We start from the raw sequence: 21,602 nt of genomic DNA, 5'->3' as shown, positions 1-21,602 counted from the left end.
TCTAAATGTAGTCGTAGAAAAGTGTGCTCTAACTAAAATTTACGCTTCCTCCCACTCTTCCTCTTCTTCTTCCTCCTCCTTCTCCCCGGCTGCCGGTTTCATCTCCACGTCTCCACCTTCTTGTCGCGCCGCCGCCACTAACCCTTCCTCTTTCTCGCGCTCGTCTTCTACTTTCGCCTTTGCTTGTTCGGTCGTATCTCTTTGCTGCGCTTGCAACGCCGCCAATAACGCCTTCGCGTATTGCTCTTGCACCGCATCCGTCGTCTCTTCCTTTTCGGCGGCATCCGCGCCTTCAATTTTCCGTTTCTTTGCATCTTTACCTTGTTCGTCCACTTGCAACTCTCTCGTGATCCATTCCGGCATTTCTTTTTTCTCTTGACCGTCGTCTCCACCTCGATTCGTCGTTTTGTCGCCGTTCTCGCCGCCGATTTGAATCTCAAACGTCGTCTCTTCCAATCTCTGCTCAAACGCTTGCGTCCCTCGAGCGACGCCGATGGACCCCCAATACCCTTGACCACCAGCTTGTCCCATCGCGGCGGCTTCTCTCGCTTCTTTCGACCGTTTTTTCGCGACCACGTACTCTTGCAACGTCCCGAACGACGGCGCAGGATACCGCAGACACTTGGCGATTTGGCGTTCAATGCCGGCGATTTGATCGGAAAATTTCTTCATTCTCAATTTTAACGCTTGTTTCGATTCTTTCGCGATGCCTCCACTCGATGCGTTTGCTTGGTCGTCGTTCCCATCCTCCTCATCATCGTTCTCTTCCCCTTCTCTCACGACGTCTGTCCCGCAAGTATCGCACACAAACCCGCCTCGTTTCACATCGAACAACCTCGCGGTATCTAAAGCGCTAAACCGCTTCCCGCACTCCTCTTTGTTCTTACACGCGTACGACTCTTCAAACGTCCCACCGGCGAGTAACCGCTCGAGCTCTGCTTTCACCCCTTTCAAGCCAAACCTCAAAGTATCCACGATCCGACTGTACTCCAAGCAGCACCAACTCGCGGTTTTCTTCTCCACCGCTTCGCTCGCTTCTCGTTCGCTCATACCTGCTCGTTCCACCAATCTTTGCTCTTTCAAAGCTTGTCTTTCTTTCACGTGCGATCGTTTTAAAACGCGCAGAGTTTCCAAGTGTCTGAGTACTCGTCGCAGTTGTTTCGGATTGAGCTTTAACGCGGCGGCTAAATCGTCCTCTCGGATCCACTGGCGTCGGGTGAGCGCGTCGACGACGATCTCGACTACACCCGGGAACTCTTGTTGCGTTCGTCCAAAGTGCGACGATGGTCTTCCTAAACCGCCGCCGGCTTTCGCGTGTTGCTTGGCGCTGTCAAAGTCGCGTTGCGACGCTTTTTTCCGTTCCAAGGCGTAGGTTTGTTTGTATATCGCGCGCGCCGCCAGGCGGGCGAGTTTTCGGTACTCGGACATGTCGTCGTCGTTGTTTTACGACCGCAAAGTTTGTGGTTCTGAGGCACGATCGGACCACCGTGCGCTGGCGTCCGAGGACAGAGAAAACGTCTTTTTTTCAAAGTCAATGGAAAAAAATCGTTACTAATAATAATAATATTATTATTAATAATAATGGGGACGAAGAAGAACAAGCAACTCTCCGGGGCGCAGAAGAGGAAGAAGAAGAAGGAGAAGGAAGAGGCGATCAAAGAGGCAGTCGAGGAATTGGAGCGGTTGAAGCTTGGGCCGACGGCGTTGTGGACAGGATTGGTGTTGCATCAGAAAGATATTTTTGTATCGCATGTCTTGTCGAAATTGAATGGGACAGATCAAAGTTTCTTTGGACTGGTGAATAAACAGAGCTGGGGTGTGCTTAAGTACGCCGGGGTAAACGTATCGGAATTATGTGTAAAAGTTCACGAATGCACATCCATTTCGACGTTAGAATGGGTGTGGAATCGCGTGCCCTGGGGAAAGAAAGATATCAAAGGAAGAGCGATAGATCGAGCCTGGTTTTGCGCGGAAGTTGCTGCAACGAATAAACTCGAGTTCCTCAAGTGGGCCAGAGAAGCGAAACATTGCGAGTGGGATGAAAAGACGATTAATACGGCAGCAGAGATGGGTAATCTCGAGATGCTGAAGTACTGCTTCTCTAACGATTGTCCGTGTGATGAAAGAGCTTCGTTTCTTCAAGCTGCTGTTAATGGACACCTCGACTGTCTTCGATTTCTTTTCGCCAAAGTGGAACCTTCGCGAGAGACGGAAGAAGAAGCGGCATATCAGGCAGTATGCCGTGGTCACATGGACATCTTGAAATATTTCGTCGAAGAAAGAAAGATATCCGAGGAGGTAAAGAGCGAATGCGTGGGAAACGCTGCAAGGTATGGCGGACTCGATTGCATCAAATACTTAGTCGAAGAGGCGAAAGTGCCTCTGAACTACTGGCGATACATCGCTTCCGCTCGGTACTACGAGCAGTCCGACTGCCTAAACTACTTGCTCGAAAAAGGGTGTCCGGAACCAACGGATGAACAATACGCTTGGGTTGTTGAATTCAAGTCCGAACAACAGAACCGCGGCGACTGAGAAAATATATGCTCTCGATTGATCGATAGAAGACTCTCGCTCTTTCGTTTTCCATTTTTCTCTCCTTTTTCCCTCCTTCTGGCTTTCAAAAGTCTCCATTGTAAAGCATAATATATACAAGCAAACGCACGCAGTATAAACACGTTTCATTAAAAGATGGGCGCGTCGACGAATAACAAACCCAAGCGTAAGTCGAACCGTCGTTTTGTGAGGTCTTTCCCTCCTCGACGCTTTTAAATCGTCTCTCTTTCGTCCGTTCAATTTGGAAGAGATGTCAACGCTTTTCCGGTCCATTTTTGCCCGTTTTTTATATTAATATTCCTTCTCTCCTTCTTTTCGATAAACACAGACACGAAATGTTCGCAGCAAGAAATGTACGCGATGCGTCCAACGCTCACCCCATCGTACTCGAGCGTGTTGCTCTTACTCGCGTCGCTTTTTTGCATCAGTTTTGGCTTCATCGCGTACGAAAATGCAAAGGAAATCGTACAACTGGAGGCGAGGTACGACGAAGCGTGCAAAAAGGATGGATTTTTTACCTCGTCTTTATCGTCATCCGTGGAGAGTTTAAGCGAAGAGGAGTTGATGCACTCGACGGGGACTGGAACCACGTGCACGGTATCGCTGGGCGTCGCGCCGGAATACATTAAAGCTCCGATTTATATCTATTACGGGATATCGTCGATGTACCAAAACCATCGAAGGTTCGTGCGATCGCGATCGAACGAGCAGTTGATGGGACAAACGGAAAGTGGAAGTGATATGTGCGATCCGAAGAATACCGTCGATGGGGAGAAGATGAATCCGTGCGGTTTAGCGGCGTGGTCTACTTTTAACGATACGTTCGCGGTAAACGTAGACGGTCAACCGAGAGCGGTTTCCGATAAAGATATCAGTTGGAAAGGCGATCGGGAGTTTAAGTTTGCAAATTATTTGCCGACGAGAGTGAACGACGATCCCGCGACACGAGGTGGAAAAGAGATTGAAGGCACCGTGCAAGAGGACGAACATTTCATCGTCTGGATGCGAACGGCGTCGACGAAGACGTTTCGAAAATTATGGGGAGTCATCGAGACGGATATCGAGAAAGGGCAGGAAATTACCGTGGACGTGACGAATTTGTACAACTCGTACGCGTTTGGTGGTGAGAAGAGAGTGTATTTTAGCACGACGACGTGGTTAGGAGGTAGGAATCACGCGTTTGCGTTGTATAACATTGTCGTTGGGTTTTTGCTGTTAATCTCGAGCGTCTTACTAGGTATTTTGGGGGTAGTATTTCGCGAGAAGAAATTGCCCGAGAAGAGGCTTTGAGGAGAGAGAGAGAATAAAGACTGAGATGAGAGGTGATGTTATCGGATATAGACGCCCGTAAAATCTTTTGTATTGAATGTGTCTGTGTGTATATCGTATATATATATTCTTCTATTAGTCTATTATCTTTCTATTATTAACGTCGTCTCCTTCCTCTTTTGATCGGATCGACGAGCGCCAAAGCGGTTGTACCTTCTCGAACACCACCCCTCGCAGTTGGCAAGTTCTCAACGTCCGAATCTTCTCTCGCGACGCCGAAGAAGGACGTCACGTTCTTTTGCTTCAAACTGTTACTCTTCGATGACGTCGTCGCCGTCGTCGTCGTCGTCGTACCGGTGGTGTTCGTACTTCTCGATTTTAATCCAACCGCCGGCGACGGAGGTACAACGAATCTCGACTCGGGCGCCGGTAATGCCAACTTTTTCTGTTTTTTCACCGCCGAGTCGGGTTCGAACTCGTCCGAGTCGTAGAGTTCGTCCACGATGATCGCTTGACCCGTCGCTTTCCTCTTCGGCATCGCTCTCGACGGATTTTCCATCTTCAGCGTCGTTTGTTTCAACGTCTTTTGCTTCTTCAAATTACCACCACCAAAGGCATCGGTGACTTTCGCGTTCGAGGCAGTCGTCGTCGTCGTAGTTGCTGTAGCCGCGGGACGTTTGTTCGCACCCGTTGTCGTCGCGTTGTTTCTCGAGCGATCGTGATGATAATACTCGGATTTTGATGCTTTACCACCGTTCGCTTGCGCTTTTAAATACGCTCTGGGCAAGTGCGAGCAATCGCCAATTCTAGGCGGCCCACCAACCTCTAACGGTTTACCGCTCGCGCGTCTACCAACCACCGTGTACAAAGTAGATGGATACACCGCGGTAATTTGCAACAGTGCACTTTCGCTCGATCGATCGTCCATCCAATCGAAACCTCTTTTCGCGCATACGCTTTTGCACGCGAGCAAACAGAGGTCGGTGAGGAGGTATAAAGCGTCCGTCTTCCCGTCCGCATCTTCGGCATCCTCGCAGGTTTTGACACCTCGGATGAGTTTCAACGTCGATGCGACTAACGAGTTCAACGCAATCATCTTTTCGGCTTTGCGATCCACCGGCGGCCACAACGCGTGGACGGCGTGCTCGAAAACGCCTTCGGAAAATCGAAGGTCCTTCGCGGTCAACGCGTCGAATTCTCCGTCTTCGTCTTTCGCGCTCGTGACACCAAATTGAACTCGAGAGAGCAAATGAATCAAATACACCAAAGTGTACTCCGGCGACCTCGTAAAGGCGAACGACTTTTTCGATTTGGTCGTTTCCGGGTCTTTCGAGGACTCCACCGCCTCTCTGTTGAACAGTTCAAATTTGTTTCTTTGCGTTTTCGTGGCGAACACTTCCCAGGCGGTCGAGGCGACATCTCTCACGGATCGCGAATACGCGTTGCCAGTCAAGCACGCGACGATAGCGTGCCATCGAACGCCTAATGAAGACATTTTCCGTTTCGAGTATTTTGAAATTTTGCTCACAAACGCCAGTTTCGTTTCGTCGTCGTCGTCGTTGTCGCAGAGAAATTTCGCGACGGCGTAAAAAGCGGTCTGATCGATCACTTTTTCGCTCACAGATCCTCCCGAGGCAATTTTCGGGATAGCTAAAGCGGTGGCGCGTAAAACTTCGTCGTTCTCCGAAGATTCAAGAATTTGAACGAACGCGTCTACGGCGCGTTTCTTGAATTGTTTCACCTTCGCGAGAAGAGCGGCGCCGGTCGTGGAAGATTTCGACGACAAAGAGACGGATTTCATCATCTCAAACGTGGCGAAGTTTCGCAAGCACTTGATCGCTTCGACGCGACAGAAATCGTCGTTCGACTCGTTTTCGACCAAAGAAAACAACGCGTTCTCAACTGCGTCCAGGTTTTTGAACACCAACGCGGGCGGCATCGCGGACGCCGCGGCGAGCAAGTTTGGCATCTCGGCGTCTCGACCGTCCGCTAAGGCGTCGAGTAAATTGGAGAAGCACGACTCGAGCGCGTCCACGTTTGCATCGTTGGCTTTCTTTTGTCCCGATCCGGATGATGACGCTAACTGAACCAGTGATCTCGCGGCTAATTTCGATCGCGTCCATCCGCTCGCGCCTTGCTCCACCGTATTTACCAGCAAGTCCCTCAAATGTGAAGTCTCTTTGACCGAGGCTAAACTGTGGCCTCCACAAACAGAAAACAAGCGCGTGAATTCAGTCACCACGTCGTCAACCAAAGGCGGGACTTCTGCGTTTTCAGATAACGCTTTCAAGAACAAATCACCGCACGAGTTAAAGATTGACGGATTGGCTTCCGCGAGCATCATGGCGTGGTCCATCGCGAACATCGCCACGCGCCTGTTGTTCTCGTCGATTTCGTTCCTCTTCGTCGGTTTCTTCCCGTTCTTCAGCGCCATTTTTAAGGTGCATCTCGCGTGATCGCCGTCAAACGGGCTCGGGTCAATTTTTGCAATCATAGCTTCCAAGAGCTGAAACGCGCCGTGCTTCTCGCCTAAGCGTTTCTTGGCGTCCTCCGCGGCGAGCCGAGCGTCCTTTTGCGAGGTGTTCAAATTCGCGAGCGTGATCAACGACTTGAAAAACTTTTGGTCCTTCACTTGTTCGATGCCTGTTTCTAACAGCTTGAGGGATTTCTCTTCGTTTCGGAAGTTTTTGGAGAAGAATACGCGCGCTTCCGATAATTGCTTCTCTGAGTTCTTCGGGGAGGTCTTTCCCTTGGCGAGCTCGCGAGCGTCCATGTATTCCTTGAAGTCTTTTCTCGCGATCTCGCGACGGTACAAGAACATCTTCAAACAATCTCTGACGCGCGGTTCAACGTAATTGATGATGGTCGTTTCTTTACCACCATCTTCGACGTCGACGACGTCCTCGGCACTTTTAGCCAAAGCGCTTCCGCTCGTCATCAACGCGCGCAACCAAAACGTCGTTCGAGCGTCAGCCGGGAAGCTCGCCGGGAACAAGTTCGCCAAAGCCGGTTCGACGACGTGCATGGCAATGTCCGGCACGACGATGCCTTTTAAAATCGTCCCCGGAATCCAATCGAATCGTTCGCTATCTTCCTCGCCTCCGGTTCGCAAAGTCTCCGCTTTCTTCATGCATCGCAAAGCGTAGTTCCTGTAACATTTGACCATACCGTCAACCACAGCTTTACGAACGGTTGGTCTCCTGTCTCGCAAAGCGCGCTCGCCGCTTTCTTTGACGGCTTTTAATTGTACCGCTCTTCGATCGGTTTCGCGCGAGTAAATTTCAAACAAAACTTCCGTCGCTTTCAATCGCACGTGTTCGTCGGGATCTTTGCAGCGTTGGCGCAAGTGCTCAAAGACTTGAACCGCGGCGGCGTTGGTTTCACCGGAAGGTTTTGGCGACAAGCGCGAAATGGTGTTGCTGTTGTCCGACGTCTTTTTCGTCCCATCGGAAGATGATTGCGACGACGGGAGCGTTTCGTTGGTGACGGTTTTTTCGGCGTCTTCTCCGACGCTGCCGTTGTTCAAAAAGTTCAACGCCCAGTTGCAGCAAAACACGCGAACGGCTCTTTCCTTGTCCGAAAAGCGTTCGCAGAACATCTTCAACACGTGCGGGTATTCGTCCGCGATGCATCCGAACGAGTTGCCGTTGTTCGCGATGCGTATCGTGCTGCTCCTCGCGCGCAAGACTCGACCGAGCAACGCGCACGCCTTTAACCTTTGCGCGACTTCTTCCGATCGGGCTTCTTCGTGCAGTTCTGGCCACAAGGTGCTCAAAACCGCCGCATCGACCGACGCTAACGCTTCTAAAATAGCCGCGTGCTTTTTCGAGAGATTAAACAACGCGTGGTTTTTCGGCACTAAATTTCTGATCGATTTGACGAGAAACTTTTGCGTCGGGACGTGTAAAGAGGTGGAGCAGGAAACGACCAACGCCGAGCTCAACGCGTGCGCGGATGGATTTTGCGACTTTTTCGGTTCCACCAACCTGGAAAGCGTTTGCTCTAAAATCTCCGGAAGTAACGGCGAGTGTTCTAACACTTCGTCGTGGAACAAACTTTTATTATAATTCGCGTTGCCCGTGTTGTTTCCATCCATCACCGTCGTATCCTCCGCCGCGCTCTTCAATCATCGTGTTCAGAACTCTCGCGACGTTTTCGCCGATAATCGGTTCTGTTTTCGCCGTCGTCGCGTCGAATAACGTCTCAAACAAATCTTTGGCCAATTCCACCGACGTCGATTTATCCTCCAAATCGAGTACCGGCACGCACAAGCCGTACTGCGCGATGTTTCGTAACAACCGCTCGGATTGTTCGAACAAGATTCGCTTCCTTTCTAAATTCGGAGGAGGATTCGCCGGGTCGGCTTTCGTCTTCTTCTTCGTGCTCTTCTTTGAATTCTTCTTCTTTAACTTCTTTCCGTCTTCTTCTTCCTCCTCTTTTTCTTCTTTCTCTCCCTCGTCGTCTTCGTCCTCGTCGTCCTCGTTCTCGTCGTCCTCGTCCTCATCATCGTGGTCTTTCTTCCTCCTCGACGACGACGACGACGCGTACTTCAACCACCCCAAAGTTTGATTAAAGTTCTCGTACACCGCTCTTAAAGTCTCCTCTTTCTCGTACGGTTGTTCCGGCGCGAAGATCCGAAACACTTCCGAAGCGCACGCCGACGCGTACGCGACGACGAGTGACGATTGGTGTTTCAAAACGTATTGGTGCGTGACCGCGGATGCGAGTTTAGGCATTCGGCCTCCGTCTTCCGATTGGTTGATTTCTCGTAGTTTCATCGCCAACGGCTGTGTGTTCATAATACGAGTAAAACAGAGGGACATTTTTAAAAGGTCAGTTTTGCTCTCACTCCTAAAGGACTGAGATTATGACGAGATACGTTTCGTGCCGCGCGATCGATGTAACGCACTCTCGAATACTAAAACGAATAAAACGAACGATACTAAAACGAGTTTGTTGATCGTCAAGACAACATTACACAGAAGAGAGAAAGAAACAAACATTTTGAATTCTCTCTCTCGAGAGAGAGAACGAGAATTCAAAATCGCATCACAAACGCGTACCTCTAACACCGTCAACAGATCTTTCTCGCTCGCTTTCTTTCGGCACAAGTTCAACACCTTCGTCCCTAACGCTTCCGCCTCGGACGCTTCTTTCGCGTTCGACATTTGTTCGCTCCTTTTTTATGGCGATGATGATGAGAGCGCAGTTCTCTCTCGCGCAAACAAGCGAATGTTTAAAATTTCAAATTCTCTCTCGGAGAGATGAATTTTCAACGAAGATCTCTCTCTTCTTTTTAAGCGCAGAGAGGTATATGTATACAAGACTCCCTCTGAAAACGACGAGAGAGAAGAAAAACGAGAGAAGAGAAAAAGAAAGCTTTCTCTTCTGTGTTTGTGCGTAGTGTGTTTATATTATTGCGCAAAGAGAGGAATGTGTCTTTCTGTGCGTCGTCGTGTGTTTCTTCTCTCGCGCGTGTGTTTTTTTTGAGGACACTTGTGCAAAAACAAAAAAAAAGAGCAAAAAAATGGCGGGAGAAAAATCCATCACATTTTTGATCTCGAATGCCTGTAGTAATTCTTTATCAACTGCTCGTTGGATCTGATCTTTAGAAAATTGATTCATAATGTCGTTCGACGTTTGAGAGTGTATCTTCGCTCGATCGTCTGCTCGTAGCAAAACAGTAAAATTTCTTTGCTTCGTCGTCGAGAGGAAAGAAGTCTTTCAAGTGTGGAGGTATCTTCAGCAGTTGTTCAGACGAGACTCCTGTTGTGTGTTTTTGAATTTTTTTTGAATTTTTTTTTCTCCTCTTCTTAAAAAATTCGAACACACAAGTTTCTCTTTCTCTCTGGCTGCTTTTTTTTTAAAAAAACAAACTCCGAAGAAGAAGAAGAAAAAAAAGAAGAAAAAAAGAGGAAAAAAAAGCTTCAAATTTCCAGTCTTGCCGTCTCTTATTCTATACACACACACACACAAAGAACGCTCAGAGAAGAAGGAGCAAAACAGAGAGAAGAAGAGCTGCACAGTAAAATGACCGACGCGATAACAGCGAATACTAACAAAGACCGAGACGAACTGTTCAACTCTCTCTGTCGTAAAAAAGGCAACCGCTTGTGTTTCGATTGCAACACCCCGAACCCGAAATGGACGAGCAAAAACTATTGCGTGTTCATATGCCTCGATTGCTCCGGCATACACAGAAGTTTAGGCGTGCACATCTCGCAAGTAAAATCGGCAAACATGGACCGATGGTCGAGAGATGAACTGGATGTTTTTAAAGCGAGCGGGGGGAACGATGCCGCGCGGGCGTTTTTCTCGCAACACGGATGGAATTCGAACGAACGAGGTAAGAGATAAGATCTGATGATCTCTTTGTCTTTGACGTCGTCTCTTCTTCGACATTTTTTTGTAGAGCATCGTTGACGTCGTCATCATCTGATCGCGAATGGTGGTGATCCGTTCTCTCTCGAGCATCGATCTCTTTTATATTAACATTAGTATTCTATGTACACACATTATATAGGACGCATAGCGCAAAAGTACACGTCTCGAGCGGCGAATTTGTACAAGGAGCGCTTGCGGAGAGAGTGCGAAAACATGCGGCGCAAAGGAGGTGGTATCTCGCCGTTGCAAAGTCCGACGGAGCAAGGACCGAAGACGGATTTCTTTGGCGATCCGTTGGTGTCGCCGAGAGCGGCGACGGGTTCGGCGACGACGAAGAACGTAAAGACGATGGAAAATTACTTCCCAAAGTCGCCGAAGAAGAAGGATGCCACAACGGAGGAAAAGGAAGAAGCGCCGTCGAAAGCTTCTAAGCCTTTGGCGGCGTCGCAGCCGATGTATAAGAAAATTACGCCGGTGCAGACGTCGAAGCCAAAGGTAATGGTGTCGTCGACGACGAAGAAAGTCGGGTTGGGCGCGAAGAAAGTCGGGAGCGGCGGCGGCGGGTTAGGATTGGGCGCGAAGAAGTTGAACGCCAAAGTCGACGATCGATTGTTCGATCAAGCGCCAGGCGAGGACGTACCAGTTAACAACACTAGCAGCAGTAACCCGGTATCGCCGAGATCCGGCGGCGTGAGCCCGAGAGACTCGAGCGGACACGTGGCGTTGCCGCCAAAGTCGAACAGGTTCGCCTACTCCGAGGACGGTTTTGGCAACGCTTCGACGAAAAACGAGACGACGACGAATAGGAACGAGGATGGACCGAAATACACCATGGGTGGTTTAGAGAGCGTTCCGATGAATTCCCGCAGGGGTGCGAGTGGCCACGTGACGTTGGACAGAAACGCCGGAAAGAAAACGAACATTGATACGAGAAACTTTGGTGGCGGTAGCAACGCGAGCAGTAGCGCGTCGAGACCGCCGTCGGGTAATAATAATAGCAGCAGATCTGCGTTTGGCGCCAGTCCAAAGTATGGGAATAGCGGAAGTGGTGGTGGTTTTGGACGAAACGCATCGTCGTCTGCATCCACGAGCACGAACCCAGCCGCCGCGGGCGCGGCGAACGATAACTACTACAACGCCACCGAGCGATTCGCGGGCGCCAAGTCCATCTCCTCGGATGCGTTTGGCAGCGGCGGCGGAAGCGGCAACAGAACAAACAATAACGACGATGGTTTTGGATGGGACGCGAACCGATACGCCGGCGAGAGTGGGTTTGGAAGTTCGGATATTCGAAGAGGCGCGACGAGTCCGCGAGGCGACGACTTGGACCTCTCCGCGAGCGATTTGATGGAGAAGATTTCCTTCCAAGCGAAACAAGACGCGGCGGCGTTTAAAAACGCCGCCAGTCGAGGGATCAGCGGATTGAAGAACATGGCGAGCAGCATCTTCGACGAGCTGAACCGTTAATAACATACTTATTACATATATCATTACTATATTAGTATTTTTGTTGTTTGTTTCGCTTTAAACACAAGTAGTCGCACGCGCACTCGTGATGAAGTAATTCTCATTTTTATTTACTACTACAGTACCAAGGTACGCATTTATTAAACTTCTTCTACTAGATCACTCGAAACTTACGCTCGTGGATACAATCTTCACATCCTCCAAGGGACGGTCGGCTTTATCAACCTTCAAATTTTCAATCTTGTTGACGATGTCCATCCCTTTACTCACTCTTCCAAAGACGGAGTGTTTCCCGTCCAACCACGGCGTCGGTACGGTGGTGATGAAAAACTGCGATCCGTTCGTGTTTGGTCCGGCGTTGGCGCTGCTTAAAACGCCGGCGCGATCGTGACGTAAATCTCGATTGATTTCGTCTTCAAACTCGCTGCCCCAGATGGAGGTACCTCCGGTGCCGTCACCTAAAGGATCGCCGGTTTGAATCATGAACCCTTTGATTACTCTGTGGAAGATGACATCGTCGTAATAGCCATTTCTGCAGTGCGTGGTGAAGTTTTCGACCGTTTTCGGACACTCTTTTGGAAAGAGTTTGAACGATACGTCGCCGATATTCGTGTGCAAGGTGACCAAGGACGGTAATCGATTCGACGCGCTGCCGTTGGCCCCTCCTAAACCGTTTTTACCGCCCGTGGCGTTGCGAGCCTCTTCCAGAGACGGTTTTTCGTTGTACACGTCTCTGTCTTTCTCTTTATCGTCGCCTTCGCCGTTCTCTTCGTCTGGTTCCCGAGTGGAGAATAAGTACACGCGTTGCGACCCAACCGCGGCGCACATTACGGTTGGATCATTCATCGGCGTCCCGTCGCTTTGTACGGAATAGTCTTTCCCGCTCCCTTTCAACGAAGCGTCTCTTTTTGCGGCGCCTTGGAATAACGCCAATTTCGTAAACCGTTCACCGTTTTCGACTTTCCCGAGCAAACGAGACACCATTAACGTTTGCAAGTTTATCACTTTAATCCCTATGATTGTTCCGTACATCAAAAAATTCCCGGTTTCGTCAAACACGGCGTTTGGATACTCAAACGCGTCCAACAGTTTCTCGTCCAAAGATTTCTCGCTCGCGAATCTTCGTCCAAAATCGATATCTTCTAAAACGTACTTCTCGTTCCCGGATCGTTGCGCGTCTTCCGCGGCGGATAAGTCTTCGTTAAACACCGCTTTCAATTTACACGTGGTAAAATTGAACACGCGAATCTTCATGTCGCGCGCGCATATAACCATTCTCTTCCCATCTTTGCTAAACGAAACGTGCGTCGCGCTTGTCTTTGCCTTCTCCAACGCGTATAAATCTGTCTCAAACTTTGCCGAAAATTTCAACTCTCTTCTTCTATCGCTGTTCATACTTTTGCTAAAATCGCCGCCTATCGGTAACCTTTCAAACTCCTCCTCCGGATCGGCGCTCCACGCCTCGACGCCTCCGGACTGATCGCAACTCACCACGCACTCGTACTCGCCGTTATACGCCATGCACACCACTCCATTACTCCCACCGTGCACACTTGTCAACTCTTTCACCATCGTCTGGTTCAAATCCTCTGCGTTCGCGTCGTGTACCGTAATCCTCCCGTTCGAGTCGCCGACGGCGAACAACTGTTTGCTCGCGTGGTGTCTTTTCTTCCTCGAATCGTATAACCACGCGATACACGTCGCCTCGCTGTTGTTCTCATCGTCTTTCTTTTTCAACTGTATCATTCCAATCATGTCGAAACTGTTCACGTCGAAGACTTTCGCCGAGCCGTCTTCGCCGAGCGTGACGACTCTGGTGCCACATTTCGAGCAATCCATCCCTACGATGACCCCGACGTGTGCTCGGAAATGTTTCGCAAACTCCACCCCTTTCGCTCGTTTTTTCCAAAACTTCACGTGTCCATCACGACTCGCGGAGACGAAAAAATCAGACTTGCTCGTCGAGCAGTGTATGACGTGCGAGACGCAATCGCGGTGCATGTAGGATTTTTCGTACATTAAACCCGAGGGGAGATTTTGGAGAAATTCGATTGGAATTGTATTCAATCTTCTCTTTTTCTTCTCGTTTTCTGGAGGGGGAATGGACGGGCCAAAATCCATACTTTTGTGAAAGTGTTCTCGCTGTTCTTCTTTACGGTCTCGCTTCTGATGAGAGCTCCCTCTTTTTATGGTGTGTTACTATTGCGCGCGAAAGTTTCTTAGTAATGCAGCAGGAAGGGAGAAGGTTTTCTTTTTCTTTTCCTTCTTCTTCTTCATTTTGTGAGTAACGTCTTTTTTTTGCATGTTGCTAAAAATAAAAAATAATAAAAAGTAAAATAAACACACAATACGAACGCTTGTTGTAAGCTAACTTACGCGTCGTGAGTAGTATTGCGCGAGAAGAAAAGGAAGCGAAAGGCGTCAAAGTCGAGAGGTATTAGAGGGTGTCTCTGATTCTACACGTCCGAACAGATTTTTATCGTCAGCTTGTCTGCGATTTAAGAAGAACTTGTTTTTATCAACTCTCCAAAAGGATTGAATTTGTACAAAAATAGAACACACAACTTTTCCCTTCCTTGGCGTTTACTTTGGGATACACGCACGCACACTCACGCATAAACGATGGAGGAGAAGCAAGAGGTGTTTGAGAAGGAAAAGAGCTCCGAGGATGAAAATGATTTCGAGAAGAAGAAGAAGAGCGAAAATGCTGAAGAAGAAGAAAAGAGAGAAAAAGGTGGATTCTTTAGCACGGCTTCGTTCCTGAACAGTGAAAGTGGCGGTGCGGAGGAGGAGGAGGAGGAGGAAGAAGAAGACAAAGAAGAAGAGAAGAAGGAGGAAGAGACGAGAAAAGGAGTCTTTGAAATCTCTTCTTCGGTCGCGGATCAAAAAGCGGTGCCTTCAAAACCTTCTCCTCTTTCCGAAGATGGTTGCGATCAACCAGGCGGCGAGAGGAGCGGTGGGAGTCGTAGGAGTAGTACGAGTTCTACTACTACGGCGGAGAAGAAGAAAAAGACGACGTTGATGCGAAATAGGCGAAATTCGTCGACATCTTTGTCGTCGTCGTCGTCGATTACCAGAGCGATGACCCCGGGACCGTTATCGATAGACCGGCCAGAGTGTACGTTGCGACGACGCGCCAACGTGAAGGTGAACGCCGGGGTGAAGGAGACGCTGACGAAACTGGACGAGGAAAGGAGAGAAGCGGAGAAGAGAGGCGATTTTGAGAAATGCAACGAGTTATCCATCGCAATGGAGAAGACGAAGAGAGAGGAGGAGAAGAGGAGAGCGGCTTTGGTCGCGGTGCATCATCAGAAAGCGATGGCGGATGCGATCGAGGTGCAGAGGAAAAGCGAGGTGGATTTGAAACGAAGACACGACTGCGAAGCGGCGAAAATGAAAGAGAGTTTTCACGTGGATGCGGAAAACTTGAAAGCGAAGAAGAGCGAACGCTTTGATGCGTTTGAAAATGAATGCAATATCATTCGCGCGAAAGCGCAAAAGAGGAAACCGAAAGCGAGAGCGAAAGAACTCTCGGAAATACGAAATATTCAAGCCGCGTTGACGAAACAGAAGAAGTACGTGGAAGCGCAAGAGGTGAGGCAGAAAGGGGACGCGATCGAAAGAAAGGCCAGGAACGAGACCAATCGCGGGATTGAGAACGACTTGTTGGCGAAGAAATTAAAACTGAAAGAAAAGTTAGAACGCGAGGAGAAGCAGATGAAGATCAAACAAAACTGTTGCGCGAAAGTATTGCGACGCCGACACGAGGAAGAGCTGGTTAGGTTACAGAGGAAGTTTAGAGGTATTTTTAATGAATTGGAGAACGTGAGTAAAGTCGAGATGAGAGAGGTGAACACGAATGCGAACAAAAAAACGTCGTCGTCGTCGTCGATTTCTTCTTCTTCTTCTTCTGCGATTGATAACGGTATTATGCTCCGGTGGAATTTACATTGTAGCGCGTAGCCGGGCATCTTGAAATTTTCAACAATATACAACATTTCATTACATTCTCTGCGACACTTGAACTTCTTTCTCCTCTCTGTCGTTCCCTCCCTCTTGCTTCTCTTTCGCTCTTTCAATTATTTCGAAAGCTTCCGTGCAACTCTTATCGGTTAGAAATTGACACAAGCGAAGCGCCGAAAACGCTTGGTCGATTTCGCCGGCGTTGACGAAGGATAAGACTAAATGCTTCACGCCAAACTCGTCGATTTTATCCGTCGGAATCATGACTTTATTTTTAGAGCGATCTTCGTAATCGACCACGAACGATGCTTTCGTGTTGTCACTGACAGTATTAATTGTCGCTTCTAACACGTCCTCGTTCATTATTCGTATGGTATCTTGCCATCGACCATCCGCCGATAACGCCGACAACGCGATATCAATAGTCTGTCTCCTCGGCGCGTGGTCGTACGTATCGCGTCCGATGTAATAGATTTTCAACAACGCGTCCGGGTATTTCCGATCGCGGCAAGCTTTGCACGCGGACTCGATGAATTTCCTGGTGACTGGAACCATCTCGCTCGTTTCCATGAAATACTCTAAAATGTCCGATTCTGCGATTTTTTCTTCCTCGCGAACGTAGCGGTTGTATTGCATGGATTTAAAAACGTTCGGCACCATCTCTTGTTCGTAGTTGTAATACTGCCTGTTGTTCTTCCTGAATCTCTCTTTGTTGTCGAGCATGGCAAAGTACTCCTCGACGATTCTTTTCGCCTCCTTCACGAACCTCGCCTCCGCGCACACTTGTAAAACCGCGTTGGTCACTTGATCGTCGTACTTTGGCACGTCTAAAAAAGCGTTCGCTATGTCTGCGATTGATTTCGCATCCGCCACCGCTCTTTCTCGAATTTCATAAACTTTCGACGGGGAAGAAATTTGTCTCTTGAAGAGCGACGCGTCTTCAATTTCATCTCGCAAGACTTTCAAAACATTTGCGGTGAGGTTAATGGCGACGTCTTGATCGTCGTCGCTTTCGTCTCGGCTAGGCGTGTTGCTTTTTGTCGCTCGACGCATGACGTGATCGGTGAACGCTTCCATGGCTGTGTTCCGAATGCCACCACCACTAGCAGCAGCAGATGCAGATACAGATGCAGATGCGTCGTCTTCGTCCGCTGCTCCTGCCATCCTAGCGTTTTCCGAAGAAGATGTCGACGTTGACGACGACGACGACGATTGTTGCATCTCTTCTCGTTTGCGCATGATGGACGTGACCACGCTCGTCGCGAACGCGTCCGGCGGTTTGTACAAAGCGTTCTTTTCATCGTTCATGCGCTCCCAAATCTTTTCCGCGGATTTATAATCGCCAGTTCTCAAGCAGGCTAATAAGACGGCGTTTTGCGCTCTGCTCGGCATTTTAGCGGCAAGGTTCTCAGACAACGTTTCAAAGTAGGTAATTTTATCCTCCATGGTCGAGTCGTCGTCGTTCGCTTTTATTTGCATGGCGAGGATTAAAATATCGTCGTCTGGTTTGATGCGCTCTTCACCAGCGCTGCCACCTTCTTTCACGCCGCACGCCCGTTCGAAAACGTCCAAAACCGTCTCCGCGCTCGCGCCGCACATCTTTAACGCTCTCAAATACGTCATCAACGTGTGCACGTTGTGCGTGCCTCTTCCCGCGTCCCAGGCTAAATCGGTGGCGTCGATGATATCCTGGTATACCGCGTCGCTCGTAAAGCTACTCCTGTTCCCATTCTTCTTCTTCTTCTTCTTCTCCTTCTCGTTATCCTCTCCTCCTCTCTCTTCCTCTTCCCTATTCCTTCTCTCCGTCGCCTCTTTGAAACACCTCTTCAGAACGCCGTTGATTTGATACGACGTCACCTCCGCTCCTCTCTCCACTAACTCTCTCAAAACTCCAATCGTCTCTCTCACGTCCAAAACCTCCTTACACAATCCGTTCACCAACGCTTGCGCGGTAAACTTATCCGGCCTCACCGCCACTCGATTCGTCCGCAAATACTGCCACGCTTGTCTCGCACGATCTCTCGCCGTCGCCTTCGACGTGTGCATCGAAACCGCGTTCAAAATGGCATTCCACGAGCGAATCGGAAGCGCGTCGACGCATCGAGCGTTCTCGACAACCGCTTGGTAGGCGAACCAACATTCGTTCGCTATTTCGTCTATTTCGGCGTTATTCGAAGAAGAATCAATGTTGGTGTTGGTAATGGTGTTCGACATGTACCGCGCCGCCTGTTTCACGAGATGGTGTGATGTCATACGAAGGAATATTCAATCGATGTCAGCGCGAACCCAAAGAGAGACAAGAGACACAAACGAAGAGAATTCAAGAGAGATTTAAGAACGAATTTGCTTTTAAATAGTACCTCCGAAAACCGAGTCCCGACGGTTGTTTCGCTGGGAATGGTCGCTGTTGCGTTGTTCGTGTTTTTCAAATCCTCTCTCAATCGTTTCAGGCGTTTCGAGACGTCTTTCTGCGTGAACTCTTTCCGCTTGTTCTTCATCGAATTCGTTCCAATTCCGTTCCCGGTGCGTGCTTTTGCATCGTTCACTTCTGCGCTCAATATCGTCATCTTTTTTCGAATGCGAGAGAAAAGAGCGCCAGAAAAAACATTCACTCTTTGTTTTCTTCGAGCGGGACGAGAGAGAGACGCTTTTAAGGTCCCATCGCACGCGCGACGCGATGATATCGCGTGCGGGTGCATTTTCCCCTAAGAATGGAGCAAATTGGAAATCGAATTTTTCTCCATTTTGTGACACACAAACACACACATAAACACACATACTCATCATGCAAATCTTCGTGAAAACCCGTGAGTACTCGTAGGAGTAATGTCTCTGTCTTCTCTCTCTTTCGTTTCGCTCGTTTTGGCGCTCTCTCTCTGTCGTTTCTTTGTAAAGGAGTGAGAGAGAAGTTGTGTTCGAGATCTCACATTCGGAGTAAATGTTTCGTGTGCGTTTAACGCGTGTTTATCGACTCTCTTTTCGTTTCTGCGTGCACCACTGACAACAAAATCACGATGTTCTTTATAAAAAGTGACGGGCAAAACGATCACCTTGGAAGTGGAATCCTCGGACACCATCGACAACGTCAAGGCGAAAATCCAAGACAAGGAAGGCATCCCTCCTGACCAGCAGCGGTTGATCTTCGCCGGGAAACAGTTAGAAGACGGACGCACTTTGGCGGATTATAACATTCAAAAAGAGTCCACGTTACACTTGGTGTTACGCCTGAGAGGCGGGCACTGCCAAGTCCCGTGCGGGATATTCGACGATCCGATGATATGCGCCAAGTTGCGACAAGACGCGGCGACGGTGAGGAAGGCGATGGCGCAAGCCGGGGAGTTACACCCGGAAGCAGGGACGAGTTTGCTCGCGATGAATCAAGTGACCAGGTGGATCGTGACGAAGGAAGAGCACTGCAAGAATATCATCCAAACTGTGAGCGAGTACATGTTGTGTCAGCGAGTGAAAAGAGCGGAGATTAAAACCGAGGAGGAGTACTTGGAGGTGTTGAAGTTACACCACGCGGCGATGCAAGCGGCGATGAAGTGCAAACAAACGTGCGATTTGGCGCAAGCGGACGATTTGGACCACTGTCTCGACCACTTGTGCAAAGTGTACACGAAATGAATGCTCGTTTCGACGAAAACGATGGTGACGTCCAGGCTCTGACGAAAAGAGAGAGAAAGAGAGAGAGACGGAACGGGAGAACGTCTCGGAGAAAGGTTTTTCGCCGCTTTCTCCTAGTAGTCCCCTCGTCGTCGTCAGTAAAAAAACACCCAAAAACGGCGCGATCCCGCGATGATGGTGATGATACGCGTGAAGAAGCGTTTTAATACTACTACACATTAAAATCGTCATCGCGCGCGTAAAATCCTCACACTTTTGACTCAAATGTTCGCCTCTCAAAGTGCTTCTCTTTCCTCGTCCTCCACCACGAAACACCTTCATCAAACGAGAGTAAGAAACGCGCGTCAAAAAATCAAAACGACACCAAGAAACATCGCTCCGGACGGGAACGGGTGCGCGGAAACGAAGGGCGCCCCGATGAACGTCGGCCGCCCGCTCGCGAATTCGATGCGGAAAAAAATCTCCGACGCGTTGAAACCATCCGTTCTCGAAATCGTCGACGAGTCTTGGCAGCACGCCGGACACAGCGGGAACCCATCCGGCGACGCGTCCGCGGAAACGCACTTTAACGTCGAGATCGTTTCGGAAATGTTTGAAGGTTTGAATCAAGTGAAAAGGCAACGGAAAGTGTACCAATTGTTGGAGGAGGAATTCAACGAGAAAGGGTTGCACGCGTTGCAGATGAAGACGAAAACGCCCGAGGAGTACGAACTCTCCGCGAAGAAGTAAAGAGAAAGAATTAAGAAAGAACGAGAGAGACACATTGCGTTCATTATGTTTCCTCGGACACACCATGAGCCGCGCTTTAAGAATGAGTGTGTGTTTCGGTGGATGTCGCGACGCGAGCGCTCTCGTCTCTCCGGAGAGACTCTCGCGTGCGTACGTACGCGTATCGCCGCGGTAATGTTTTCAGCACACAACACGAGAAAAAGAGAGAGATGAAAGAAGAACAAAGCGATAGTTTATTGTTGTTACGTATTATTAAATCGTCACGTTTGTATATATACGCAGCACTAAAGTACGAATGTGATGATTGCTTGCGAGCGTTCGTAAAGCCGAAGTCGAGTCGTGACGTCGCCAAGGTGCTCAAAATCTCCTCATTATATCTCATCCGGAAACTATCCTCGACGGTTGCGATGCGAACGACGGTTTCGCAAACTTTGATTCGCGTTTCACGAAGTGAAGTTTTTCCGTCCTCTTTTTCCTCTTCTTTTTCTGATACGATGCGAATGCACGCGCTCGCTTCTGCTTCATCTTCTCGCGGCGAGAAAACGTTCAGCGCGTCGTCGTCGTTCCGGCATGTGGTTGAGAATCGGCAGCGCAAACATCATCACCGTTTGAAAAGGACGACGAGTTTTGGGAAAAACAACAGTTGCAACAGGACATTTAGTAGTAATAGTGCTCGCGATGATTATCAGCGCAAAATGAGCGCTGTCCGGAGTTTCGCGTCGTCGTCAGCAGCAGCGAGCGGGGAAAACCATCGTCACCACGTCTCTCTAATAAACGGTTCCAACCGAGGCATAGGTTTGGCATTCGCGAAGCATTTGCTGGAAACGAACAACGAAAGTATCGTCGGAGATAAACGAACGAACGGGACGGTCATCGCGACGTGCCGAAACCCAGACGAGGCGAAGGATTTGCACGAGTTACGAGAGAAATTCGGCACCGAACGCTTGGAGATTTTACGGATAGACGTTTTAGACGAGAAGACGATCGAAGCGGCGGCGAAACTGGTATCGGAGAAATACGGGCGGTTAGATTGCGTGATAAACACGGCGGCGGTGTTACACTTGCCAGATCGGAAGATGGTTCCGGAGACGAGCATTTTACGCTTCGATCCCGAGGCGTGCGTCTTGTCGTACCGAACGAACGCTATCGGTCCGATGTTGATGACGAAGCACTTTTCAAAGTTGATGTTGAAGACTGCGGAGGAAAACGACGAGGGGAAACCGGTACCGGTGATTGCGAGTTTGAGCGCGCGAGTGTCTTCGATTAGCGATAACAAGTTAGGCGGGTGGTACTCGTACAGAGGCGGGAAGACTGCTTTGAATCAAATGACGCAAACCGCGCACGTGGAATTTTCGAGGAAGAAGAATCCCATCGCGATGGTGCTTTTGCATCCGGGGACGGTGGATACCGAGTTATCCACGCCGTTTAAGAAGAACGTGCCGGAAGGAAAGTTGTTTACGCCGGAGTATAGTGCGGGAAGAATGTTGGAGGTGTTGAAGGACGTGACTTTGAAGGATAGCGGTAAGTTTTATGATTACGCCGGAGAGGAAGTCGCGTGGTAAAGTAAATAATCAAGTCATATATATATGTGTGTATCGATACTTTGG

At 49.3% G+C, this 21,602-nt stretch overlaps 11 protein-coding genes across 11 annotated transcripts; 7 read left to right on the top strand and 4 right to left on the bottom strand.

Annotated features, from left to right (window-relative positions):
- Positions 1–39: 39 nt before the first annotated feature.
- On the bottom strand, positions 40–1,428 carry Bathy15g01490 (predicted protein; the record flags this gene model as incomplete). The annotated part of the gene is made up of 1 exon (XM_007508782.1): positions 40–1,428. One exon carries the CDS (start codon positions 1,426–1,428, stop codon positions 40–42), a length of 1,389 nt encoding a protein of 462 aa, XP_007508844.1.
- A 153-nt stretch (positions 1,429–1,581) lies between these two features.
- Bathy15g01480 (predicted protein) lies at positions 1,582–2,535 on the top strand (the record flags this gene model as incomplete). Its single annotated transcript, XM_007508736.1, has 1 exon — positions 1,582–2,535. The coding sequence occupies one exon, from the start codon at positions 1,582–1,584 to the stop codon at positions 2,533–2,535; it is 954 nt and encodes a 317-aa protein (XP_007508798.1).
- Positions 2,536–2,691: 156 nt separating this feature from the next.
- Bathy15g01470 (predicted protein) lies at positions 2,692–3,846 on the top strand (the record flags this gene model as incomplete). Its single annotated transcript, XM_007508922.1, has 2 exons — positions 2,692–2,722; positions 2,885–3,846. The coding sequence occupies 2 exons, from the start codon at positions 2,692–2,694 to the stop codon at positions 3,844–3,846; spliced, it is 993 nt and encodes a 330-aa protein (XP_007508984.1).
- Positions 3,847–3,982: 136 nt separating this feature from the next.
- On the bottom strand, positions 3,983–8,648 carry Bathy15g01460 (predicted protein; the record flags this gene model as incomplete). The annotated part of the gene is made up of 2 exons (XM_007508859.1): positions 3,983–7,863; positions 7,925–8,648. 2 exons carry the CDS (start codon positions 8,646–8,648, stop codon positions 3,983–3,985), a joined length of 4,605 nt encoding a protein of 1,534 aa, XP_007508921.1.
- Positions 8,649–9,855: 1,207 nt separating this feature from the next.
- Positions 9,856–11,676, top strand: Bathy15g01450 (predicted protein; the record flags this gene model as incomplete). The annotated part of the gene is made up of 2 exons (XM_007508941.1): positions 9,856–10,171; positions 10,349–11,676. 2 exons carry the CDS (start codon positions 9,856–9,858, stop codon positions 11,674–11,676), a joined length of 1,644 nt encoding a protein of 547 aa, XP_007509003.1.
- Positions 11,677–11,835: 159 nt separating this feature from the next.
- Bathy15g01440 (CYP) lies at positions 11,836–13,797 on the bottom strand (the record flags this gene model as incomplete). The annotated part of the gene is made up of 1 exon (XM_007508808.1): positions 11,836–13,797. One exon carries the CDS (start codon positions 13,795–13,797, stop codon positions 11,836–11,838), a length of 1,962 nt encoding a protein of 653 aa, XP_007508870.1.
- A 501-nt stretch (positions 13,798–14,298) lies between these two features.
- Positions 14,299–15,596, top strand: Bathy15g01430 (unknown protein; the record flags this gene model as incomplete). Its single annotated transcript, XM_007508903.1, has 2 exons — positions 14,299–15,478; positions 15,517–15,596. 2 exons carry the CDS (start codon positions 14,299–14,301, stop codon positions 15,594–15,596), a joined length of 1,260 nt encoding a protein of 419 aa, XP_007508965.1.
- Positions 15,597–15,678: 82 nt separating this feature from the next.
- Bathy15g01420 (predicted protein) lies at positions 15,679–17,853 on the bottom strand (the record flags this gene model as incomplete). Its single annotated transcript, XM_007508692.1, has 1 exon — positions 15,679–17,853. The coding sequence occupies one exon, from the start codon at positions 17,851–17,853 to the stop codon at positions 15,679–15,681; it is 2,175 nt and encodes a 724-aa protein (XP_007508754.1).
- Positions 17,854–18,036: 183 nt separating this feature from the next.
- On the top strand, positions 18,037–19,266 carry Bathy15g01410 (predicted protein; the record flags this gene model as incomplete). The annotated part of the gene is made up of 2 exons (XM_007508693.1): positions 18,037–18,256; positions 18,671–19,266. The coding sequence occupies 2 exons, from the start codon at positions 18,037–18,039 to the stop codon at positions 19,264–19,266; spliced, it is 816 nt and encodes a 271-aa protein (XP_007508755.1).
- A 417-nt stretch (positions 19,267–19,683) lies between these two features.
- On the top strand, positions 19,684–19,995 carry Bathy15g01400 (predicted protein; the record flags this gene model as incomplete). The annotated part of the gene is made up of 1 exon (XM_007508825.1): positions 19,684–19,995. The coding sequence occupies one exon, from the start codon at positions 19,684–19,686 to the stop codon at positions 19,993–19,995; it is 312 nt and encodes a 103-aa protein (XP_007508887.1).
- Positions 19,996–20,204: 209 nt separating this feature from the next.
- Positions 20,205–21,557, top strand: Bathy15g01390 (C factor cell-cell signaling protein; the record flags this gene model as incomplete). Its single annotated transcript, XM_007508685.1, has 1 exon — positions 20,205–21,557. One exon carries the CDS (start codon positions 20,205–20,207, stop codon positions 21,555–21,557), a length of 1,353 nt encoding a protein of 450 aa, XP_007508747.1.
- Between the last annotated feature and the right edge of the window lie 45 nt (positions 21,558–21,602).

The sequence above is a fragment of the Bathycoccus prasinos genome (genome assembly GCF_002220235.1).
Source record: "Bathycoccus prasinos genomic : Chromosome_15".
Taxonomy (NCBI): domain Eukaryota; kingdom Viridiplantae; phylum Chlorophyta; class Mamiellophyceae; order Mamiellales; family Bathycoccaceae; genus Bathycoccus; species Bathycoccus prasinos.
Note: the sequence above shows the minus strand (reverse complement) of the source record. Positions and strands in the feature narration are given on the sequence as shown.